This window comes from Aedes aegypti, chromosome 2, assembly GCF_002204515.2.
Source record: "Aedes aegypti strain LVP_AGWG chromosome 2, AaegL5.0 Primary Assembly, whole genome shotgun sequence".
Lineage (NCBI taxonomy): Eukaryota > Metazoa > Arthropoda > Insecta > Diptera > Culicidae > Aedes > Aedes aegypti.
In genome coordinates, this window is record NC_035108.1 from 169,904,723 (window position 1) to 169,928,064 (window position 23,342).

The 23,342-nt window shown below is 38.5% G+C and overlaps 1 protein-coding gene across 16 annotated transcripts in view; it reads right to left on the reverse strand.

Moving 5' to 3' along the window:
• LOC5572191 (protein lingerer) overlaps nucleotides 1–23,342 on the reverse strand; it is a 50,929-nt gene that overhangs the window by 21,520 nt on the left and 6,067 nt on the right. For 4 of the 16 annotated variants that reach the window (XM_021843109.1, XM_021843124.1, XM_021843114.1 and 1 more), the window contains exons 1-4: nucleotides 8,321–8,489; nucleotides 1,193–2,439; nucleotides 254–1,123; nucleotides 14–186 (exon numbers count right to left, since the gene is read on the reverse strand). In XM_021843109.1, coding sequence (XP_021698801.1) covers nucleotides 14–186; nucleotides 254–1,123; nucleotides 1,193–2,405 — 2,256 coding nt within the window. In that variant the 5' untranslated portion in view covers nucleotides 2,406–2,439; nucleotides 8,321–8,489. Of the gene's footprint in view, nucleotides 1–13; nucleotides 187–253; nucleotides 1,124–1,192; nucleotides 2,440–8,320; nucleotides 8,492–23,342 lie in introns of those variants that run through there. The other 12 variants (XM_021843120.1, XM_021843115.1, XM_021843112.1 and 9 more) reach the window with 5 other exon arrangements.

Genomic DNA, 23,342 nt, shown 5'->3' on the forward strand with positions numbered 1-23,342 from the left:
TCATCGAACTTACCTGTGTGCTAGAGTAGCTAGAGTTGTTGTATCCTTGCGGCGCAGCCGACGATGGATACGAAGAAGTTTTATTCGCCTGCGACGCTGAGTACGAAACGTTTTGATATCCTCCGGAGCCGGCATTCGTCCCGGTGGACTGACTATAGGGATCAGTCTTGGTCAGTTGCTCCAGTGCTGTGAGAAATGAATAAAAACAGACGTGAATGACAGAAATTCGTTCAGAATCAAGTTTTCAACATACTTGACGTAGTACTGTTGATGGAATTCACATTTACGCCGGAACTAACAGAAGAAGGAACAACGGTTGAGGTGTTACGCTGAGAGTAGCTATTTGACAGACTATCGCTCTGAGTGGCCGTCAGAGCATCATTTTGTCCAGGTAGAATCTGCGTGCTTTGCAAGCTACTAGTAAGACTGGACTTTTGCTGCAGATTGTTAACGACACTAGGTTTACTCTGGTAGTCGTTAACCTCCGACTGTGTCGGTTGAACTGCAGATGGAAGCTGCACTGACGATGGTGTGCTCTGTTCGAGACTGTTCGTGTTGAACTTGTCCGTCACCGGAACGCTATCGAAAGTATCATCCGTGCCGAAGTCTAGACCACCAAATTGCACGTCCAGATAGCCGATGTTGTTCAGGCTATCACCAGGCATTTCGACAGCACTTGACGGAATTTTCGACGGCGGCGGGACACGTGCCCGCTGCCGTCGAGCCGTCGGTGCTTGTTGAGAGGATGTCACCTGATCACTGTAGGTACTGCTCGAGCCGTACGAAGTCGGATATTGCACAGAGCTCTGCTGATACGAGTTCACTACACTCGATTGGAGATTGGAATTCTGAGAAGATAGTGTGTTGAAATACTGTGATTGTTCCGCGGAGAGCGACGACGATGAGTTGTTGATCTGTGGCATCTCAAGAGCTTGCCGCAAATGCTGCGCGGCACTTGGCGCCGAATGGAGATCTGGATACTGAACTGTCGCAGCGGCTGCTGCTGTGGCCGTACTCGATACGACGGTGGTGCTGTATTGCTGCACCAGATCAGTCTCTTTCGGCTGCGGAGGGTTAAGAATCTGTTGCTCTAAACCTGGAGGGGCAGACAGTTCCGTAGGATCTACAAGAATATTAAATTAGATATCATTAAGTATTGGTGAATTTTAATCATTTCTATAGTGAAACTCACTCGTTACCGACGATGAAACCGTTGCAGGTTGAACCGGCGCTATTTGCGACTGCACTGGCTGCGGTGTCGTTGGCTGTTGCGGCTGCGACGTTGGCTGAGATTGCGTTGACGAAGACGTAGGCTGCTGCTGCTGCTGTTGGGCAGGTGGCGTTGTAGCTGCTACCTGCGTACTTGGCGTGAAAACTTTGGTATCTGATAGCGAACCAGTGTACTCTTCGTTGTCCCAATCTCCCCAAGTGTCTGCAAATGCTGACGACTCCTCAGGTTTGTTGAGATCATTAGCACTAGGTGTCGCCACTGAGTCCCATACGTCAATCTCCTGGTGATCCGTTATACGCGGTGCTCGATTTGATTCCCGCATTCCTGGACCACGTGTGCCAACTCGAGGGCCTCCACCACGTCCGCCACGAGATCCTCCTCCGTAACTGCCACGGCCAGGACCACCGTCACGACCATCACGACCACGAGGTCCACGACCTCCACGGTCGAAACCATTGCGGTCACGGTCCCCACCGCGCTCACCGTCACGGAAGCCTCCACGACCTCCACGAGAACCAGGACCTCCTGGGCCGCCACCTGAGCGCTGATTACCTGGACGATTGCCACGGCGATCCTTGGAATCTGCACTCAGGCCACCACCTCCACCAGATCCTGACCCTACATTGCCACCATTATCCCAATCGCCATCACCAGTAGCAGAGTCATTCTGCTCCTTGTTCTGCGATTTGTTCTTCTTCTTTTTGGAAGTGGTGGCGAATGCTCCGACCGGAAGGGTTTCGAGAAGAAAGATCACAGCGCGGTCCAAGTCATTGTCACACTCCTGAAGAGCGCAGCAAACCTCCTCTTCCGAACGTTGCGTTGTCTCCATCAGCTTCTGGATCTTCTCCTGTATCTTCGGATCGTCCATTCCGCTTTTGATATCTGTGATTTGAGCAATGCGAATCTGTTCGGCAGTCGGCTGCTTCGTCTTGATTGTGTGTGTGGTGGTCTGCTGATGTTGTTTGTCCTTGGAGTCACCACCCTTCGAACCGCTGTTATCTGTGCCCTTCTTCTGTTTCTCGCCGCCGCCAGAGTTCACTGTGGCATTGCCTTTCTGCTGCTGCAACTGTGGCTGCGGTTGTTCGTCCATGCCTGCGTTCTCTTTGTTCTCCTTGCTGGCTTTGGACTTGTTGCGGCCACCGCCACCACCTCCGGAACGGGTTTGTGTGCTCATCTCCGCTATATATACAAAGGTATTTACAATGTAGCTACAAATATGAATAGAAGAATTTATCAGTGCCCGTTTGCACGAGGGACAAGTTTCGTTTGATAACTTAATGGTTTGAGCACATACAACGAATGGAGTGAGATGGAACATGTCGGTCTTTCATGTTTCACATCACTCGATTCGTGGAATATGTCCATTTGTTCATCTTTGAAGGTTTTGCCATTAGGAGATAGAAATGCTGCAAATACGTTAGTAGTAAATTTACTACGATTAAATATTTAGAATTGAAATACAAGGATGTTTGCGTATAACAAATTGAATGGAATCATTGAGCTCTTTTTAATAGTAAGGCACATTTTAGTCGATGGACCTGTTTGAATGTAAATCGTGAGTACTGTAAAAGTATGAATTGAAATTTATTCCGTTTACAAAAAAATCTTATTCAGAAAGTTTTCTAGGTTTCATTTTAAACCCCTTTTCAAATGTAAATTTTTACGAACGTGAATCAAATTGTTGATCCTAAAAGTAGATGAGAGTAATTTATACTTTTCTGTTCAAAGAATAAAAACTTCTTTCTGGCGTTACATCTTTAATGGGACGCCTGCAACTCAGCCATTGACTAAACTTTGCATATTGACCACTGTTTGCATTTATCGTGTAGCCCGCTACGAAGATACTCTATGCTCTGGAAAGTTGATAAAACTCGCTTTATAACAAGATTTTCGACAGGCGGGCTTCGAACCCGCCGAAAATTATTCAAAGGTACCATCAGTGCACCAGATTCCGCTCACTTAAGGGAAGTTATGTGTTAAAATATTTAGTATAAAACAACTATTGTGTCGATCAATACTATTTTTATGTCACAATGTGATTGTATAACATTTTGCGGTAATCCACTTCGCGGTATACCATTTCGCGGTCAGTACCATTTTGCGGTGTACCGTTCCGCGGTTTGTACCGAGATGTTTCATCTATCTTGACATTCCAATTTGAAGGATTGCCTGTGTTCAAAAGAAGGGTAAATCACCGATGAAAATGTTACTAGTAATAATGCCAACCATTTTCAGTGCAACTCGTAGGGAAAACCATACCGCGAAATGGTACTAAACGCGAAACGGTAAACCGCAAAATGATACACACACCACGAAATGATTGACCGCGGAATGGTTTACCGCGAAATGTCGGACAACCCACAATGTAGCTCCAAGTATAGGTTATCAGCGGCAAAATGAAAATAATTTAAAAACTTCCATAAAAATTATTGAATTGCATTTGTTACTGCATCTAAGTGTACCTATTTCCGCTCATGGTAAACAGACAAAATCGGGAAAAAGGGATGCTAAAATTGGGGGTAGACAAAATCGGGTCAAAAAGAGTGCTAAAATCGGGGGTAGACAAAATCAGGTCAAAAAGGGTGCTAAAATCGGGGGTAGACAAAATCGGGTCATTACTGTATTTCGAATTTCGTCAGTTAAGCTCATTCTTGACAAATCGCTTTAACCCTCTCCCGACCATGGTGTCTGTAGAGCACCAAAACTTCCAACCTTTGTATCTTGAAAAATAACGAACGAAATTAAATTGTTTTCACGCTACTTCATAATTACACATCTCCTCTTTCACTTCAATGCCTTATTTTAGGGATGCCAACACATTTAACATGTTTCTTTACGAAAAATATGTATGAAGGAATGGGTTTTACTGGTCGAAAAATAGTACATGATTTCGAAGCCTTATAAAACAAAGAGAATTGATTCCCATGGTAGCAATAAAAATATTTCCCAATAGATTTACTCTTTATTTGCTCTAACATATGTTCGCAATCATTGAATTTGATGGAACTTGTATGGTGCACATGTGCACCACTGGGCGCATGGCACACAAAAAAGCGTAATATCGAAATTGTTTTTATCAATTCAATTTACAAACTTTACTGAAAAATCGTCAAGAAATAAGACAAGTCTTTACGAAAGCGGTGCAGAAAGTGATTTTATCGGATTTTTTTTTATGAAGATACTGGTGCTTTGAATGGATTCGACAAAGTTACTAATGAAGCAGCGAAAATCTCTAAGCGTACTACGAAATCGATTAGATCCAGAAGTAAGTTCTAAATTAGAATCGTATTGTATGCAGAATTTATAGACCCTATATATTGTAGAGCTATATTACAGATTCCGATATCGTATACTTTATCATTGTCCCGAAGGAGATGACACGGAAGTGGAGAATTTGGATATGAGCACTGTCAGAAAACATCGCAGAATTGGTTATACTCATGTAACGAGTTAGGTAAATGAAAAGATAAGAAACGACAATTACAAACGCGTTTGAAGAAAGCTTATCTGAAAAAATACGTTGGAGCCATAAAGTACTCTAAGTTCCTGGTGGTGCATCAGAGCACCACCTCATATTTGATTTTAAGTTACCTTGAACACTAATTCATAGTTCAAAAACAAGGTTTTGTACTACGATTTTGCGCAAAAATGTACATTTCTATTTTTTATCATGAAAAAAAGTCATGGGCGGGATAGGGTTAAGCTAAAATCTTATTTGTCATTGAATCATTATATCAAGCACTAGAATAAGAATCAACTAGAGTCTTAAATACATTGTACAGTTAACTCTCCCTTACTCGATATTCTGTATCTCGATATTTCCCCTAACTCGATGGAATGCGCGGTCCCTTCAATCTAGCATACTTTGATCCCTCTGTAAGTCGATACCTCTCTAACTCGATGTTCCCTAACTCGATGCGATCTGTTTCAGTTTCCTATGCAAGTTTACCTCTCTAACTCGATATTTCCATGAAAATTTTCAAATATTCTCAAAATGTTAATAAAATTCATATATTTGATAATTATGATTATAGTGATAGTAAAATGAAGGTTGACAAGTCATTTCAGGGCGATTAAAAATTGATTTTTTGAAGACTATGCGAAAAGGGTCACGTTTCTAAATGTACTAAAAAATTACTATTTTTCACATTTAATTTACTATTTTGAATGTACTTTGTCGAAATAATCAAAATTTCAAGAATTGAAAAATTGGTGTTCTGTATCTCGATACCTCTCTAACTCGATGGTCCCTTCAATATCGAGTTAGGGAGAGATGACTGTAATTGTAACTGTTACATTGAACAGAATCCATGAACAACTTTAAAAGCCTACTTAACTTATGATATAGATTGGAAGATATATATTGCATATAATCTTTCTCGGAGACACATATCGTCGAAAAGATATGCGTTCTGTTAAGGAATGGTACACAAATTATGCCACGCTTTTTCGACGGTATATTTTAATTTGTGTTCCTATAGTTGCGGTATCCGTTGTTTTCTTATGAGATCCTCCACTATGGGAACACTTTACCGCAACTATTGGTACAAGTAGTTTTAGCAATTTTAGTGCTATTTCATCAGTTTTAAAGAAATTTGAACGCTCTTTTCAACTATTCCGTGTATCAACAAACCAATACGTCGATTGGCAGTGTCGATTCTGTGGCTAATGTAATAAAATCAGTGAAAACGGCACTACTGCAACTATAGGAACACCCACAACTAAGGACTTACCCTACGCAACTCGTCGCTGAACTTGATTTTTACAGCACTCGTCGTAACTAAACGTACGACTCGTGATGTAACAATCATCATTCTGCAACTTTTTGCGAAAACTACTATTTTGCAATTTCTTAACGCAATAGGCCATCACCCCAATCTGCCATGAAACGGCCTACTTTCCTGCACTGAATTATGCAGTGTCGAAAAACTCGTTACTATTACCAAACGCTCTTTCATTACGCCACTGCTATGAATTCCATAATGAACCACTACACAACAATTTTCATCAATGGATCATTGAAGGTACCTCTTTCGGCACTCACCGCATCAAAACAATAGCGCCACCGTATATGGGATTTCACATTGTGACAACATTGCTGTTCTGTCAAACACACAAGACTACGGTGGCGCAATCTATTCGTTTCATAGCGGTAGTTTTGGCTATTTTAATAATCCATTGCAAAACGATGGTAAATACATCCTGAAATGAGTTCTTATACTCTCAGGTGGTCTTCGAAATAGCAAAAAAAAAAAATGTACGCCTATTGTTGCAGAACCCGATTTTCACAGCACTCGTAGTTATTCAACTCGACAAGCCTCGTTGGATAGCTGTACGACTAGTGCTGTAAAAATCATTATTCTGCAACGTGTTGCGTAAACTACAGTTACCCCACAGTTATGGATAGCACACAGATATGGATCAGAGATAGCTTAACCGGAGAATATCTCATCAAATAGAGTTGCAATTACGCAGAACACATTTTACCTACGTGAAGCATAAATCTGTACAGCATCGCAATCAATCATAACATGCCCTAGCATATTTTTTCCATCTGTATGAAATAAAATGCCATCCGTATTCCCAGAAGCGTCGATTCATAACTGTGGGGCATTGAAAGCCATACCACAGTTGAATCAACGATAAGACGATTCCGAAAAAAACGCCAAAACGTATGCTTTCTCTAACACACCATTCGTTTAACTCACAGATAAACTGCTTTTATAGTGTTCTGATCCATAATATGAGTCGATTTGATCCATAATAAGGACCCGCCTCTTCCACTGATCCACATCTGTGGGAAGGAGAACGTTTGAAATATCTATCGAAATCGACACTTTTTCGTAAATAACCGCAAATTTTGATGTGTATTCTATAAAACAACTATATTTTGCATTGCCAGAGAGGTTATTTTGTTTTGTACAACATCACCATAATTTTTAATCATAATTTATTCTGAAAAATGACCCTTAGTTGATCCATAATTGTGGGGTGACTGTATTATTATAGAAAAGTTTTTTTTTTCTGGAAAATACAAGTATGGAGCTATGGCATTTAATTAATGAATGATTTCAAAAAGTTTGATTTTACATACTAAATTATCTATCACTTTTCATTCGATATTTATAAACGATTGATGGCAGTAATGTGAATATTAGGAATACACTTCCAGATTTATGACGTCCATCTTCTATATAGGCTTAGATTTGAACGTCAGGTTGTGGCACTGTAGCCCCGTTACTTCTACAAATTTACCGCAATTAACGCATCGATCCATAATTAAACGTTTATACATCCAACAACATAGAAACATTAGGTCATAATACATAATTCTAATACGCAAAACATCACACTTATGTAAGAACTCCTAAAACGGCAAAACCTTCTTTATAATAAAACATGAATAATTATGGTGTTGAAACAGTGTAATTCAAGGTGAGTATATTAAGGCTGTTGGGTGTAACGTTACCAACATTGTAAAGGTAACTTAATTCAAAATACATTCTTGTTCGTCTTTCATCGCCTGCCTGGATGTGTGTCCTTCCGGACCGGAGTCACTAAACACATCCTCCAAAACTAATCAACATTTCCGTCTCTCACAACTTGGAAGAGTGAGTTTGCAGGTGCGGTGTGAAGACGTGTGTGTGTGTGGGGGGAGGGAAACCCACCCTTTTCGGCTGACGGGTCATTGATGCAACAAAAACACATTGCAAAGAGAAGTGAAAACTTATTCCCGGAACAGGGAACCGGGCAGGCTACTGGGGAGGGCTAAGGTGGGACACGAAGGTAATTCTTTGATGTCTTCACTTTTCTGGGACGTTTCCTTGGTAACGGAACAGTCAATAATTCCATATCCCGGAGATTCGTTTTTTCACGATTTCATGGAACCAAAAAGTGAGAATGAAGAGAAAATATCTGAAAAATAACGAGACGCAGCAAAAGTCGAATACAGGAAAAAAAAAAAAAATGAACGACGTCTCCGTAGAAGAAATCGCTGTCAGACCGGAACAGAGCAACAGCGTCGCACCGCAGAAAACTCAGTGATATTCGTGTTCCAATCGATTTTCATCCATTGCGGCCACTATTTACCGATAGTAGGAAGTGCTCGTGCACTAGTTCTGAACATCAAATGCGCTTCTTTCCGGTCGGAACAATCCACTACACTTGGGAAACTTCCACACTTGTGAACTACGGAGAAAAATGGACCATGTGCCAAATTTTACTTTCTGCTGCTGGCCTGCCAGTCGTATATTTGCTTCCTCTTCTTCTTCCTACTCCGATGTTGCTCCTCAATGGGAAGGTGTGTAAAGCAGCCAGAGCAGAGCAGCGAGAAGTAGTTGTCGTTGTCAGTCAGTCGCCGTAGCCGTAGAGTGGAGCGATTCTCTCTTCGCCGGAACGCGAACACAATCTAGTATTCTCTCTCAAAACAATCGGCCAGTGGACGCCATTATTTTGCCAAGAACTTACTCAAAAATATTGCTCAACACAGCGAAACGTGATGGCAGATTACGAGTAGTAGTACATGAATGAGTAATCGGTGAGCATTAGCGGCTTGTTTTATCAAAGGGGAGAACATCGGGAGAAGAACCGCAAGGTGTGTCAGTGTTGCCAGAACAGTTCCATTTATTGTATACACTTAACTAAATAATAAACACAAATAGACCAACATCTTAGATTATTACGTTTTTATATAGCGCGAACATTAGAGAATCCAGTTTTTTACGCTAGCTTTCCATACAATGTGAATCACCCCCTTTTTACATGTCTTGCCTACACTATAATTTTTATAGTTAAATCATAGTACATATGCTTAGTAATAAAAAATATTGTTGTAAATTATCAACAGACGTCAGAATTTTTACTTGTGTTCTCAGGAAACCAAATTGAAAACAATATTTCCTATTATTTTCAGTACATTTTGCTTGTCTTTTTAGGTTGATGAGAGGCTGAAACTCCTAGATACTAAGGGCTATAAATTGAAAAACTTATTTCATGAGGAATTTTTCAATTAGCAATCATATTTCTGTTGCTAGTGTCAATGAAAGGCAGACCTTTGCTATTCGATAATCCAACAACTATGGGGCGGATGTGGAGGAAATGGAAAACTTCATTGTGATCAAAACATGAAATTTAACAAATCATGCAACTCTTCTAGATGTGAAGTTGATCACTCCGCCTGTCTGACAAAACTATACTCTATCTATGTCGGATTTCACGATTAGCAATAGCTGAATCAATACGGACGATCAATTTTTTAGGCGGGAGAATCCCTCCAGAAAGAAAAATTATGATTGAAGCCTGATTTGCTACTGAAAAGGAATCGCTAAAGCAATTTCTCGCCGATTTCTTGCAGAAATTTTCTATAGCGACTCCCATTTGAACTGACATTTCTTTTCAACTGCGTACTGTGATCAGAAATAAGCGCATTCTTGATCGATTCCTTGCAGAAATTTTCCATGCATCAAGATAGGCCGAGAAATTACTTGTCAGCAGCGAATCAGGCTTGATTCGTAATAAGTGTATCGCTTTGTCTTCAATAGGATTAGATAGTCCTGATTAGATTGAGTGGTTATCAACGTCAGTCTCTAAGGCGGGTAACGAATGCCTCAGAACAGTCCTCAAAAAATCTCACTCCAGAAGCTGCTGAGATTCAAAATCACCAGAGCTTGAGCTTGATTGGCCGCCCGTGGATGCTACTCCAGTATCGCCAGATCAGCTGCACTTACACAAGGAACCAACCAAATGACTGCTGGCATCCTCAGGGTATAAGTGCTGGTGATCTTCTATTTTTAGGCGACAATGGTGCCTGCCACGTCAGAATGCTGACCAATGTGGGGAAGGGGGAGGAATTGATGATGCATTATACTGGCTCCCACGTAGACCGTATATACCACTGCATCTAAGCCAGTTCATGCAGGAGTGTATGGATTGGGGGAAAGGCATGGCAGAGAGGTTTGCTTTTGTGGTTAGCAGACTGCCTATGTATCAGGCGTAAGGAAAGACATGCGCGTGGAAGAATGGAAGCGTTAGGGAAACGGTTTCTTGTCCGTCTCGGGTTCTAGCGTTTGCTATGAACGAATAGTTGGAGTGTGATAGATTTAGAATGGAAGATAGAAGCAAGTGAGAGATATACAACTACAAAGTACGAGGAAAGGGACGAGCCTGGGATTGAACCCATGACCTTCTGCTTATGAAGCAGAAGCGGTAGCCATCAGACCACCAACCCCGTCCTGAGATTCAAAATCACCAGAGCAGGATTTACTCCGCGCGCATTTTTTGATCAAATCCAGGCATGCAATGAATCATGCCACGTGTTTACGAGGATTGAAGCCCAGGATTCAATCCTTGATTGATTTTTGCTGGCGAAAATATCTAGTCGACATTGATATTTCCGTCAGTTTCAATTGGAAATTTCTGCTCGGCAAACACTTGGAATGTGAAAGACGTTAACATGAACAGTTGGTTCTAGTGACCTATATCTGGAATATGACCTGCAGACTACCGTTAATATTGGTTTGCCTTCTGATCTGCACGAATGCAACGCAACTCTCATGTACACGGAACTGCTTGCTGCCAAACAGATAGTATACATAAGATTGTATTAGTCTGTTAGGTTGCTAAAGTATGTCAAGCAGTAGTAAAGAAATTTTTGTGACGGACAAATTCTGGACTTAACAATTTTTACCGATTTTGGTAATGACCGCCACTAGGGCTAGTTTTCAGATATGTGATTCTATTTAAACGTTTTTATTGTCCGATATAATTTCATTGCCTTCCTTCTACACCGCCTCCCGTTTGGTAGACTTCATTTGTTCTAATCCCCTATGAAATGTCTAACTTTCACATTCAAGACGAGGAGGACTTTATAATCATTCGATTGATTGCCCATGAGCTCAATGACAGAGATTCAATCCTGGGATTGAATCCGTGCACAAAAAGCGCATGCTGAGATTTGAAAAATCAGGATTCAAAACTATCCCGCTCATTGAATTCAAAGCATGCTTGTTTGAATCTTGGAGCAGAAGGATGCTCTTAGAAGACTGCCTCAGAATTATGAGTTTGCCAATGATTTTGTAGTCAGTTTGTGCAGTCATCGATTAAACATTCTAATAATATGGTACCGTAAAATCGGGTGTAATTGATCAGAAGGGTGAAATTGATCTTCGTATCACACGATTTTATTTATGCGTAATGGAGCACAAATATCAAAGTGAGCTGCAGTAAATGAACGTTGTTTGTCGTAACTATTGTCGAATTGTGTGTTGTGAAGTTTTTAGCGTTGAAGAATGTTTATTACTATGAAAATAATATAAAATTCCAAAATCATGCACGGTACAGTATTGACAAACACCTATAAACTTCTATTTCTAAGCAAGGATTTGAGCATAGTATAAACCTGAAAGTTTGTGAAGATTGTTGAGATTTATCCGCAAACTAGATTTCATCACCAAAACTCGTACCAATTAGCTCAAATGGTTGAAATAATTGAATTTCTGTTAGATATCATGGATTTCCTTTGGAAATTGCATACATTTAGGCGTTTTCCGCGTAATTCTTGTAATTTAACTATTCGTTCTTATATAAATATTGCATTGTTAAGATTTTGACAAGCATATTCGGATTCAGGGACCTCAAATTTATCATGTAGAGTTGTTTTGAAAACTAACAATATTGGCATTGACAAGTGATCAATTTCACTCCGAAATGAGATCCCCTGATTTTTTTATTTTAGAGATATTTTTTAACACTAAAATGACATTTGTTTGAAAATTTCGGTACATGAGTCGATGAGGATCACCTTCGTACTTGTTTTCCTGCATTAAGTTGTTTGGCATTGTTAACATTATAGAAAACAGACTAGAAAAACCGTGAAAAATGATCAATTACACCCGAAATAAAGGTACATTTGACACATGTGTTATTGACAACTACATATTAAAAATATTCCTAGTGATCTCTTGTGTATGGCCAGATTTGTTTTACTGGTACTCACACCAAGCAAAAAACATGCTAATGACGCGTATTGCGAAGATTTAAATCAAAATGTTTCTCTAGAACTGAATAATAGTTCTGTTTAAGTCTTGCAAATCCAGGAATCCCAACGAAGGTTCGTCATAAGTTTATTATTCCCTAGTTTTTCATATGGATTCCAACCTAAAACAGTAAAAAAAAAGGTGTTGAGAATGATTGGCCCTAAATGAATGAAATAATTCTACGGGACAGGCAAACGCTGTGAAAATTCTTGACAGTTTTATCAGCAAACTTAAATCACTGCCTACTAAGATCTAGCTATAAATGTGTACGCAAGAAATATCAAAATCGATTCACCCCTTCACGTTTTATAACCAGCGTAAAAAGCTGGATATACTCAATATATTCAGACAGGTAACTAGCTACTTGAATGGACCAATAGGACCCTGCGGTAAAAATCTTTCTCTTTCACTTCTCTACAAAATAATAAACAAGATAAATGAAAGTCAAAACTCCATACAAAACCAAAACAACGCATAGCCCTATAGATATAAAAAAACTTGAAGCTGATTTGAAATATTTTTTTTTATAATTTCTTATATACAGATTGGTTTTAAAATGATTTTTTAGTACAGTCAAACCTCCATGAGTCGATATCTCAAGGGACCATTGACTCATGGAAATATCGAGTCGTGGAAACAAATGACTTGGAAAGCCGTTTGTGGGACCATCATAGTAACCATGAAATTTTGTTTTCAATATGGTTCCATGAGTCGATATCGAGTCATGGAACATCGACTAATGGAGGTATCACTGTACATCCATTGTCGCGTTATGTTTTCTAAAATATACAGATACAGATTTCTTGTGACGAATTTTTATAAGGCATTTGTATCTATTTGCCTGAGTGAATATCTTTAATTATACATTAACATAATTTTATCACCATACGAAATTTATTACATTTTTTTTATCATTAGAACAATTAATTTTTTAATATTTTTTTCTTTATTATTGACGACTGGTTGGTGCATCTTATAATACAATTTTATTTTTATAGATTGCCAACTAATCACTAAAATAAGTTTGTGAATTCTCCAGCCGATTGCTAATAGGATATTTGGAGATTTGGGAATTATATGAAAAAATCCGATTCTAAGATGCAAATTTAGATCATAGCTTATGAGGGAGAACAGATACAAAATTTGTGTACGTCAAGATGAGCCGAGATTCTGCTGCCACAAACTGTAATTGTGAGCCGGAACAATAAAAATATCTCATTTCTGGCCTACACTAAGAGAAAATATTTTTTACAGGGTGTCTACTCGTTTAGCAAAATGAAATTCCCTGATATTTCCAGGTTTTTTCAAGGTTTTATAAAAATAATTCCAGGTTCAAGAAATACTGTAATTTTATATGTCTAAACCAAATTAATGAACGGAACTTTCAAGTGCATCAGTATGTGTCTTCTTGAAAGTATTTTTTGTACAGATTATGTACCATTCATTTCCATTGGTCTTTTGGATAACTTAGACAGCTTCATGGGCGCTAAATTAAACTTTATTTGGATATGTGGCAATATATCTATAATCTAAATTAATTAATTCGTAAAACTTTTGGATCCCGGATCAATTTTTTTATGATAGAAACACGGATTATCAAGCCCCTGGGTAATCGCGTTCGACCGTATAACATTTGACTGTGGTAATATGATTAAATTATAAATGTTTGCATTTCATTCGAAAAAGTTCTAAATTAGTCATGATTTTTACGAAATTTCGAATTGATTGTTGTTCAAGTTCCAGTTTACTTTTCGAAATTTTTTTTCTGATGTTAAATATTTTCCAATAATTTAAAAAATGAATGAGTTTCTTGAAAATATGAAATTTAGAATCCTCTTTCCTGTAAAAAAAAATAAATAAAAAGTAATTAAAAAGAGACCGAAAAGAGACAAAACAGTTATCAAAAACCGAAACCTAACAGGAACCAGGACAAAATAGTTTAATCAAACCAGACAGACACCTTTTTTTTTCAATTTTTTTTTTTTGCGACGTTACGACGACATACCAGCACATCTGGTATATGCCAGTGAAGGACATACATTGATGTATTACGACGACATTACGAAAGGGATGGATTCATATCAATATTTAAGATATTCACTCTCCAAAAATTTTCCTAAGGAATTCCTCCAAAAATTTTGTTTTTTATATCTCAAAATAGAACCAAGATTTTTCCAAACATTATCACAAAAAATACCACAAGGCTTTCATCAGAAATTCCTTCAGATATTTTTTGTGAAAAAACCCTTAGTCCTTGAGGATTTTATCCGGTGATTCTCCAATTAGTTTTTTCTAGAACATCCTCCAAGACTCCCGTTTAAAACATGTTGTAATATTCAACTAGAAACTTCTCCAGATGCCTCCAAGGATTTCTCAGGATTTTCTACAAAATTGTTCTTTAGAATTTTTAAAAGATTTTGACTACAAATTTCTCTGAGGATACCTTCAGGATTGCGCCTAGGATTTCTTCTCGGAAATTCTTCTATTAATTCTAAGATATTTCTCAAGGAAGTTTTCAAAGCCTTTTTCTCAAGCATTCTTCCAGGAGTTTTCACCAAGAAAATTTGAATGTAATTTCCCAGAAAGCTGAGAATTTAAAAAATAAATCCTTGACGTAAATTTATGGGTATCTTCTGTTACAGTTACTTATGTAATTTCTTAGGCCACCCTTGATTAAAGAGGATTTTCAGGAAGACTTACTCTTGAAGAACTTTTAGAAGATTTCCAAGATGATTGCTACGATAATAATGAAAAAGAAAAATCATAATATCTCGCAGGATATTGCGCAGGATCTCCTGGAACACTGGACGAAATTACTAGAAAATTGTGTAGGAATAATCATTCCTACAGTCGAAGCATTTCATAGAAAAAATTGCTGTGGTGTTAAATTGTGTGGAACCTTAAAAGAACTTTTCAATATTCCATGGAGATTTTTTGAGAAATTTATTGAAAAATGTTTGGATGAACTCCAGTGATCCTTGGATGAAATGCTGGAGATATTCCTAGAAAAAAAAAACTCTAAAGAAACTTAATAATGAAACACAGGTCGAATTGAGGAAATTATTTGAAATGTTCTCAATATATTGACTCGAATAACCCCTCGAGGAGCTTTTGGATCTATTCTTTGGAATAACCGTAGACGAAATGGCGTTGAAATTCTTGTCAAGTTTTCTTAGGAGAAATTCTGTGGGAAACTTTGGATATCTCTTTGATTAACGACTGTAGAATTCGGTTGGATAGTTAGTGAAAAAATATCTGGAAGAAGTCCAAAGATAGTCTTTGTTCAAAGTACTGCCTGAGAAAAATTTCTAGAGGTATTAACGTTGAAATGTTCAAGGATTTCCTGAAGCAAATTATGGAGAAACTCCTGTAAGCATCCTATGAAAAAAATGCTGAAGCAATTTCTTGAAGAATTCATAATAAAATCTTTGGAGAAAACACAAGGATATTTCCTGAGGCTGATCTCGAGAAATACGAGAAGAAATTTTGCATCTCAGTTATCTGCAAGCAAGATAAGGAAAGAAAAGATACTTTAGATACTATTTTGGTTAAAATAGAGACTTCAGACACCTTTTATCAAAAATAGCGACTTTATAGACTTGCAAAAAATGTATATAAAAAGTAACTTGCTACCAGCCCTAGATATGTTAATCCTTTACCGAACAAATTTAGATACATTAAAATATCAATCATGTTTTGATAAGCTGATGAAATTTCATACTCGAAAGAATTCTCACTGAACAGCTCATATAGTTTTTGGAGAGCGGCGCAGCCGAGTTTTTTTTCGAACGCAGATAGTTTTCTGGCAATTAATGATAGCTCTGGGTTATAACGCAAAAATCCTTTGTCGTGAACATATTCTATCATGAATTACTGCTTCCCGAGCAACACACATGTTATAATTGAGTATTATCAACTTATATATGACTAAATTTGGCTATATATCTGTTGATAATACTCAATTATAACATGTGTGTTGCTAGGGTTCTAAATAATTTCCCTGATTGTGATCGAAATTCCCTGAGAATTCCAGGTTTTTTCCAGGTTGAATAAAATTCCCTGATAATTCCAGGTTTTCCAGGTTTTTCCAGGTAGTAGACACCCTGTTTTAGAACTTAAACTCGATTTACAAGAAATGGCCATTTTTTTTTTATTTTAATGAAATTTTGTCTCACCAGGATTAGTAGTAAACATCTATCTTGAGATTTACGTAGAATAGATGATAACTACTAATCCAAGTTTACTAAGAGAGTGAATATTGTCTAATCAGTTTACTTTAAATTATCGAGAAGTCCATATGAAAAGGGCTGTTCCCGTAACAGGAATAATATTTTCGATCATATCCATTTTTCTGTATTCTAAGAGAGTGCTGCCAACTCCGATTATAATGTGGCAAGAAGCGTGTCAATCAATATGCTCTCCCGTGAGAGCAAACTCATTAGAGATCTGCTTCGTAAATCTCACGCTTGAGATTTTGATGAAAAATCCCTCAATCAACTCAAACCGTAAAAAAAATGATTCAATCGCAAAACCCGTCAAAAACTCGTGAAACCCGAATGTTGTTGTTTACGTTAGAAAAGAATTACTAGAATTATACCAGACTAATAAGAAACGATTGCCGTGTGTGAGTAAACTGTGGAAATATGAGACAATAAGTGAAGTGAGCCAACTCATCCATGATTTTTTGACTGCTGAGTTGCGTTATTGACAACTCACACATGAAAAATCTCAAGCGTGAGTTATGAGAAATTGAGTTTTCCACAACATTGTATGGAAATCTTGATAAGCACCTTCGAGTCCTGCTGACATCAAACTTCACTTTTGCTGAGATGTCAGATTTGCACAGCTGATATCGGCATTTTGATGTGTGTCCATTGAGAGATAGTCATGCAGCAGAAGCACTATAGAGACCCGACCAAGATTCTTCGGTTCATGCTGGGAGGCATGTTTTTTCGAAATAAAAGCTTAAGATAAATCGAATAACCTGCACTGTCGCATATACTTTATCTTGAGATAACTATTTTTTCAAACAGTTTTTATTTTAAGCATTCCTGAAAAATTACCCATATTTGTTTTGCAAAATTTGCTGGTAATTCAGTTAATTTTAAAGCGTTTGGATTGGCTAATCTACATTGTCAGTGCAAACAAAAACAAGAACGAACCAAACTTCGCTCAACTACTTTGCGTGAACTAAACGTCGCTGGCCACTGGCGAACTTTTCATGCACTAACAACACTCGGGCAACACAGGCCATGCGAATGCGTCGTTACAGCACTTAATTGTAAAGCGCTCGCCAGCAGGGATGGGAAATGTACTGTAGCAAACATTTACCACCTCGACATTCACATTTTTCTACACGACCATCAAAATCCAAAGCAAACCATGACCGTTCAAAACGAAAAAATGTCACGGCTGTTCAAAACTGTAATCTTCTTTTTCGCAACGTTTTTTCAAACCCGAATACGAAATGACTCGAGCACAGTGATGACACGATTTTTCCGGTTTTCGGGGTTTTGCATTTTTGCTCGAAAAGGCAGCGTGAAATTGAACTTGTTTATATGTATCGCAACGGAATGATTGTGCTCTTGCTGTTAGCGCTAATTGATTTCAATTAGTTGAAAACACAAGCGAAATATTAGCGATTGAATTATTTTACATTTTTTTTCAATCATTCACCTCGAGATGGCTGCCTGAAAACAGTCATTAGTGGAGAGACAAAAACAGTCAAGCAGTGTGTGAACCGTCGGCAGCGCAACACCTGATGGTATTGATGCTGCTGCTGTTTTGTGTTTTGGTTGACTGGCAGAATCGATGAACTGTGGCAAATTGTGATCACAGTTCCCAAGCCTGCTCGCCAGTCTAGCGACTTGCAGTGATTACTAGGTTGCACAATACAAAATGTATATTCCATGATCAATTAAAATGCATTTTTTTAGTTGTATGTGTATTGTAGTCTTACCATTCAAACTAGTACATAAACAATATATGGTACAGTAATTTGCAATGAGAAAATATCAATACTTCTCGATTACTTTTGACGTAGAAGTACGTCTTTCTTCTCTATACAGGAGTGAAATTGAAATTTCAAAACCAAGAGCGTTACGCTGGCATGAAATATTTTAAACGATTATAACTTTTCGCTGGCTTAACGAAATTTCTTGATTAGCACCTTAATCGAAAGATAAGACATCAAAGCTTCATGTCGTTTACTTACTGATTCTTACATACCTGTCCAAATAGTTTAATAACTGTTTTAAAATAGAACATTGATTTCAAGCAAATCTATAAATAGGGGTGGCTAGAGAAAATTTGACGTCATTTGCTTTTCACTCTCCGATTGGCTCGCATCTCAGCAGGCGACAGATCGGCTTGCTCTGACCGGGCGTGCTTCTCAGACACAGACATCGATAGCGAAGGACGCCCCCGTTTGTCTTGCTTCGCTTAAATCAAACTGTCGAGCGAGCGAGAGAAGATGCCGTCCGAAGCCAAACGGTGAGGCCATAGTAACGCGTCTGCGTCCGCGAACGCGATGCGATCAAAGGATTTCCTGTTGTTGATATTCTGCTTTGTGGGCTCGCACACGCGGACGCGTCGCTCGACGCGTTTACTATGGCAGCGCCCAAAGCCATCACCGCTGCCGCCGCCTAGAAGAAGAAGAGGAAGCAGTCCACAGGTGAATTTGCGGTCGAACTGTGAACACGGTCGGGCGAGTCATTCTCGCTTAGTGGTTCACCGCTTGTTTGCGTTCACCCAGCCATCGTCATCGCCGCCGCAAATTTCATCGGCCGAGGAGCTGTTGACCCGCGCTTCAAAATTTCGACTCGTGATGAAATCATCATTGGTGGTCAAGAAACAATCCCGTTAGGAGCAAATACCAGAAGCCCCCTGAGTTTTGCTGGTCCGAGCAGTGTTATTTATCCGTAACAACATCGAAGCTAACAAAGCCATCGGTTCTTTTCAGAGCCATCAAATTTGTGGAAAAGAGTTAAAAGAGAAATATTTCCGGCTTTATTTATAACTTCTAATATTCCTAAATCAAATTTCACGGCTTCATACAAAATTTCATTTGTCATGAATAATTTATGACTCAACCATTTGAGATTGTACTCGCGGACGCTGCTGCAGTGCCGTCGGGGTGAGTGCTCAACATTTCACTACGATTGTAAAATAGAGTGGCATTTCCAACAGCGCCTTTTTTGTTCCATATTTTATGGGAACACTTTAATTAGGAAAATTATCCCATGTAACAAAATTGCGACATATTTAGAATGCTTTTGATAAGACATTCTCATTGAACAATTGTAATAATTTTGGCACCCATCGATCAGAAATTTACCGTCATAATAAAGAAAACTATTGATTATCAATAGCTCGTATTGCATATTTAGGGAATGCCAAACATTCCAACAATTCATGTTCGACCAAATTCTCACGCATTAGCATTCTCCGCAATTTTCAAGTAATTCTAAGCCCAACACATTATTGGCACATACCCATTTCCCAGATTGGTCGATCAGAAAGCGAAGAGCACAAAAGGGAGGAGCATCATCTGCTATTCCAAGGTTATAAAACATGCTGCCTTCGTTGGATTCAGTTTCATTCCATTTCCGCTTACGAGCTGGTAAGAGCTCCTCCGAACTTGCTAAGCGAGAAGTACCTCGCTGCTAGAAGCCTGCTGAGCTGTTAATCCAGAATCTGGTTTGTGAAATCGCTCAAGATTTCAAGATTGAGCTACGTTCCCAGATTTCAACTAAATCCCTGTGATCCGCTACCCTGTTGCTGTTGTGCACCCATGAAATATTTAGCTGGTTTGTCGAATAAACTGAGAACTTATTCACATCTTCTTATTCTTCTTCTTCTTGGCATTAACGTCCTCACTGGGACAGAGTCTGCTTCTCAGCTTAGTGATCTTATGACACTTCCACAGTTATTAACTGAGAGCTTTCTTTGCCAAAGTTTCCATTTTTGCATTCGTATATCGTGTGGCAGGTACGATTATACTCTATGTCCAGGGAAGTCAAGAAAATTTCCATTACGAAAAGATCCTGCACCGACCGGGAATCGAACCCAGACACCTTCAGCATGGCTTTGCTTTGTAGCCGCGGACTCTAACCACTCGGCTAAGGAAGGCCCCAACTTATTCACATGCATTTGCAACTTTTTCGATTTTCCATACAAAATGACCAACTTTGGTATGTTAGATCTCAGTTATTTATGGAAATATATTCGAATGAAACTTTCACAGAACATCAGATGTAACTTGAGTTTTAATAAATATTTTTGAATAATTTTTCCAATCACAAGTTTATAAGTAATAACGGTTTGACTAAACTGTAATTTGCGACGAAAAAATCAAAACTTTTTATCTTGAAATCTGATAGCCTTACACAAAAACTTATTCATCTCGTCAAAATCTACAACTTTGCTGAAGACACCATGAAGCTATTCCTTCAATATGTTATGCAGTTATGTCAATTATAAAAAATCGTCAAAAAATTCACTTTAGTCAAACCGTTACTGCTTTTCAACGTGTGATTGGAAAAATCACTCAAAAATATATGTTAAAATTTAAGTTATGTCTGATATTCTGTGAAAACTTCATTCAAATCGGTCCATAAATAACTGAGATATAGTTTATCAAAGTTGGTCATTTTGCATGAAAAATCAAAAGAGTTGCAATTTTTATTCTCAGCGAAGAATCACACCATCAACGAAAATAGCGCGAAAGCAATAACCAATCGCGTGCGAGTAGCGAACGGAGTGACAAAACAACCAAGCGAGAACCCCACCACTCGCCATCGGTGAACGGAGCTCGAGCAAATAAAACCACTGGTTGTTCTGCTCCCAGCTCATTCACAAATCGAACGGCATAACGAACGGATCAAGCAGCGGAGCAGCAAAGAAGAGCGCGTGAAAGCCACAGCAGTGTGCGAGTAGCGAACGGAAACAGAGAGCAACGAAGCGAAAGCAACAACTGAAAATCATTTAGTGGACGGATTAGTAGTCAGCGCCAACCGGCGACCTGTTGGAAACTAACGCCAGCGAAATATACACCATCTACCTCTCCTTACCATTCATATTCTTGTACTTGATGAATTCAATGAAATGGTTTGGTTTGGCGATGGAGCAAAGAGTTATTTAGGATGATTTTACTTGACAAAGAGTTGTTGATAAATATTCCAATCAAAAAGAGTTGCTTTGAAAAGTTCACTTTTAGCAGAATTTTCCTCGGAAAATTTCTGCTTTACCAAAGAGTTGTTAATGAAATTCCTGCAGCAAAGGGTCGAGTTTCTCCCCACGAATATTTCCAGTCAGGACCAGTCATGGAGGACAATCCATCTCGAGCATCACGGCCCCAGCTTCCAAAATTCTCGAGTACGGAAATTGGAAAATGTATTAAAATTGCGACAGATTTTAAATACTGTTCAATAAACTGTTTCTTGACCAATTGTAATGAGCAACTATTGATCTGAATTGATTTTCCTACATGTTGTCTATTGCGTTAATCTGAGAATTAGGCTATATGAAATTGATATCTTGGCAAGGGATGTACAAGATGAGCATTACGCTGTTATTGCATCCCGACGGCACTGCAGCAGCGTTCTCGGACCATCCTCAAATCGTCGTATTGTTGATTATTCTTGATAAATCAGATATTGTATGATGCTACGAGATGAACTAAGAGATTATAGCAAGTATGTGGTAAGCACATTAAGAAATATTACTAGCTATACTGTGTTTATCACGAGAAGTTCTTACTAGCTCGAAAGTGTAAATGAAATGAACCGAATCCTGTTTTTGTTACAGAGCGATTTTAATCCGAAGGTCATTCGTCCCTTAAATGAACCGAATCTGTCGAAGATAGTATGTTTTACATAATTTGAATTGCAGACGATGCTCCTCCCTTTCGTATTCTTCGCCTTCTTCTGATTGACCAATCTAGGATAAGATACATGAAGTTGATGTCTTGGTTAGGGATTTACATATCTTGGAAAATTCACATGCGCGTTCGTATGGACAGTAAAAATATCAACATTATTTTAATAGCTTACAATAAATTAAAATCACGCATGTTTTGGTTTCGTGCACATTTTAAATATTTCTGATCAATGTTTAATGTGTTCTGATTTATATACTATGACATTTGCAATAGACTAACATGTAGAAAAGATCAATAGTTGCTTATTACAATTTGTCAGGAAACAGTTTATTGAACAGTATTTAAAATCTGTCGCAATTTTAATAGATTTTCCAATTTCCATACTCGAGAATTTAGAAAGTGTTCCCCCATTATATGATAAATCAACGATGCTGTTAGAAATACCATACAATGCTGAGTAGTATGATGTTATTACGGTCCGACGGCGCTGCAGCGGTAAATTCTCAAACTCATGTAATTATGTGGGGTAAATAATGTGAACCAAATTGTAGTATACCGCGATATTTAGATCATTATATATAAATCAGTAAATATCATCCAATAAACCCTTTTATGAACGTATGTTGCCCCTGAAAAGGGCCGATTGAGCTTGGATGCTGTGACCACGAGTTTACCACGAGTCGAAATCTAGAAGCGCGGATCGGTCAACCTAGAAATCTTGAGCGATTTCACAAACCAGATGCTGGATTGGCAGCTTGGAGATTAACAGCTCAGCAGATTTCTAGTAGCGAGGTACTTCTCGCTGAGCAAGTTCGGAGGAGCTCTTACCAGCTCGAAAGCGGAATTGGAATGAAACTGAATCCGGCGAAGAAAGCATGTTTTATAACCTCAGAATAGCAGATGATGCTCCTCCCTTTTGTACTCTTCGCTTTCTGATCGACCAATCTGGGAAATGGGTTTGTGCCAATAATGTGTTGGGCTTGGAATTACTTGAAAATTGCGGAGAATGCTAATGCGTGAGAAATTGGTCGAACATGAATTGCTGGAAGGGTTGACATTAACTAAATATTCAATACGAGCTATTGATAATCAATAGTTTTCTTTATTATGAAGGTAAATTTCTGATCCATGAGTGCCAAAATTATTACAATTGTTCAATGAGAATGTCTTTTCAAAAGCATTCTTAATATGTCGCAAT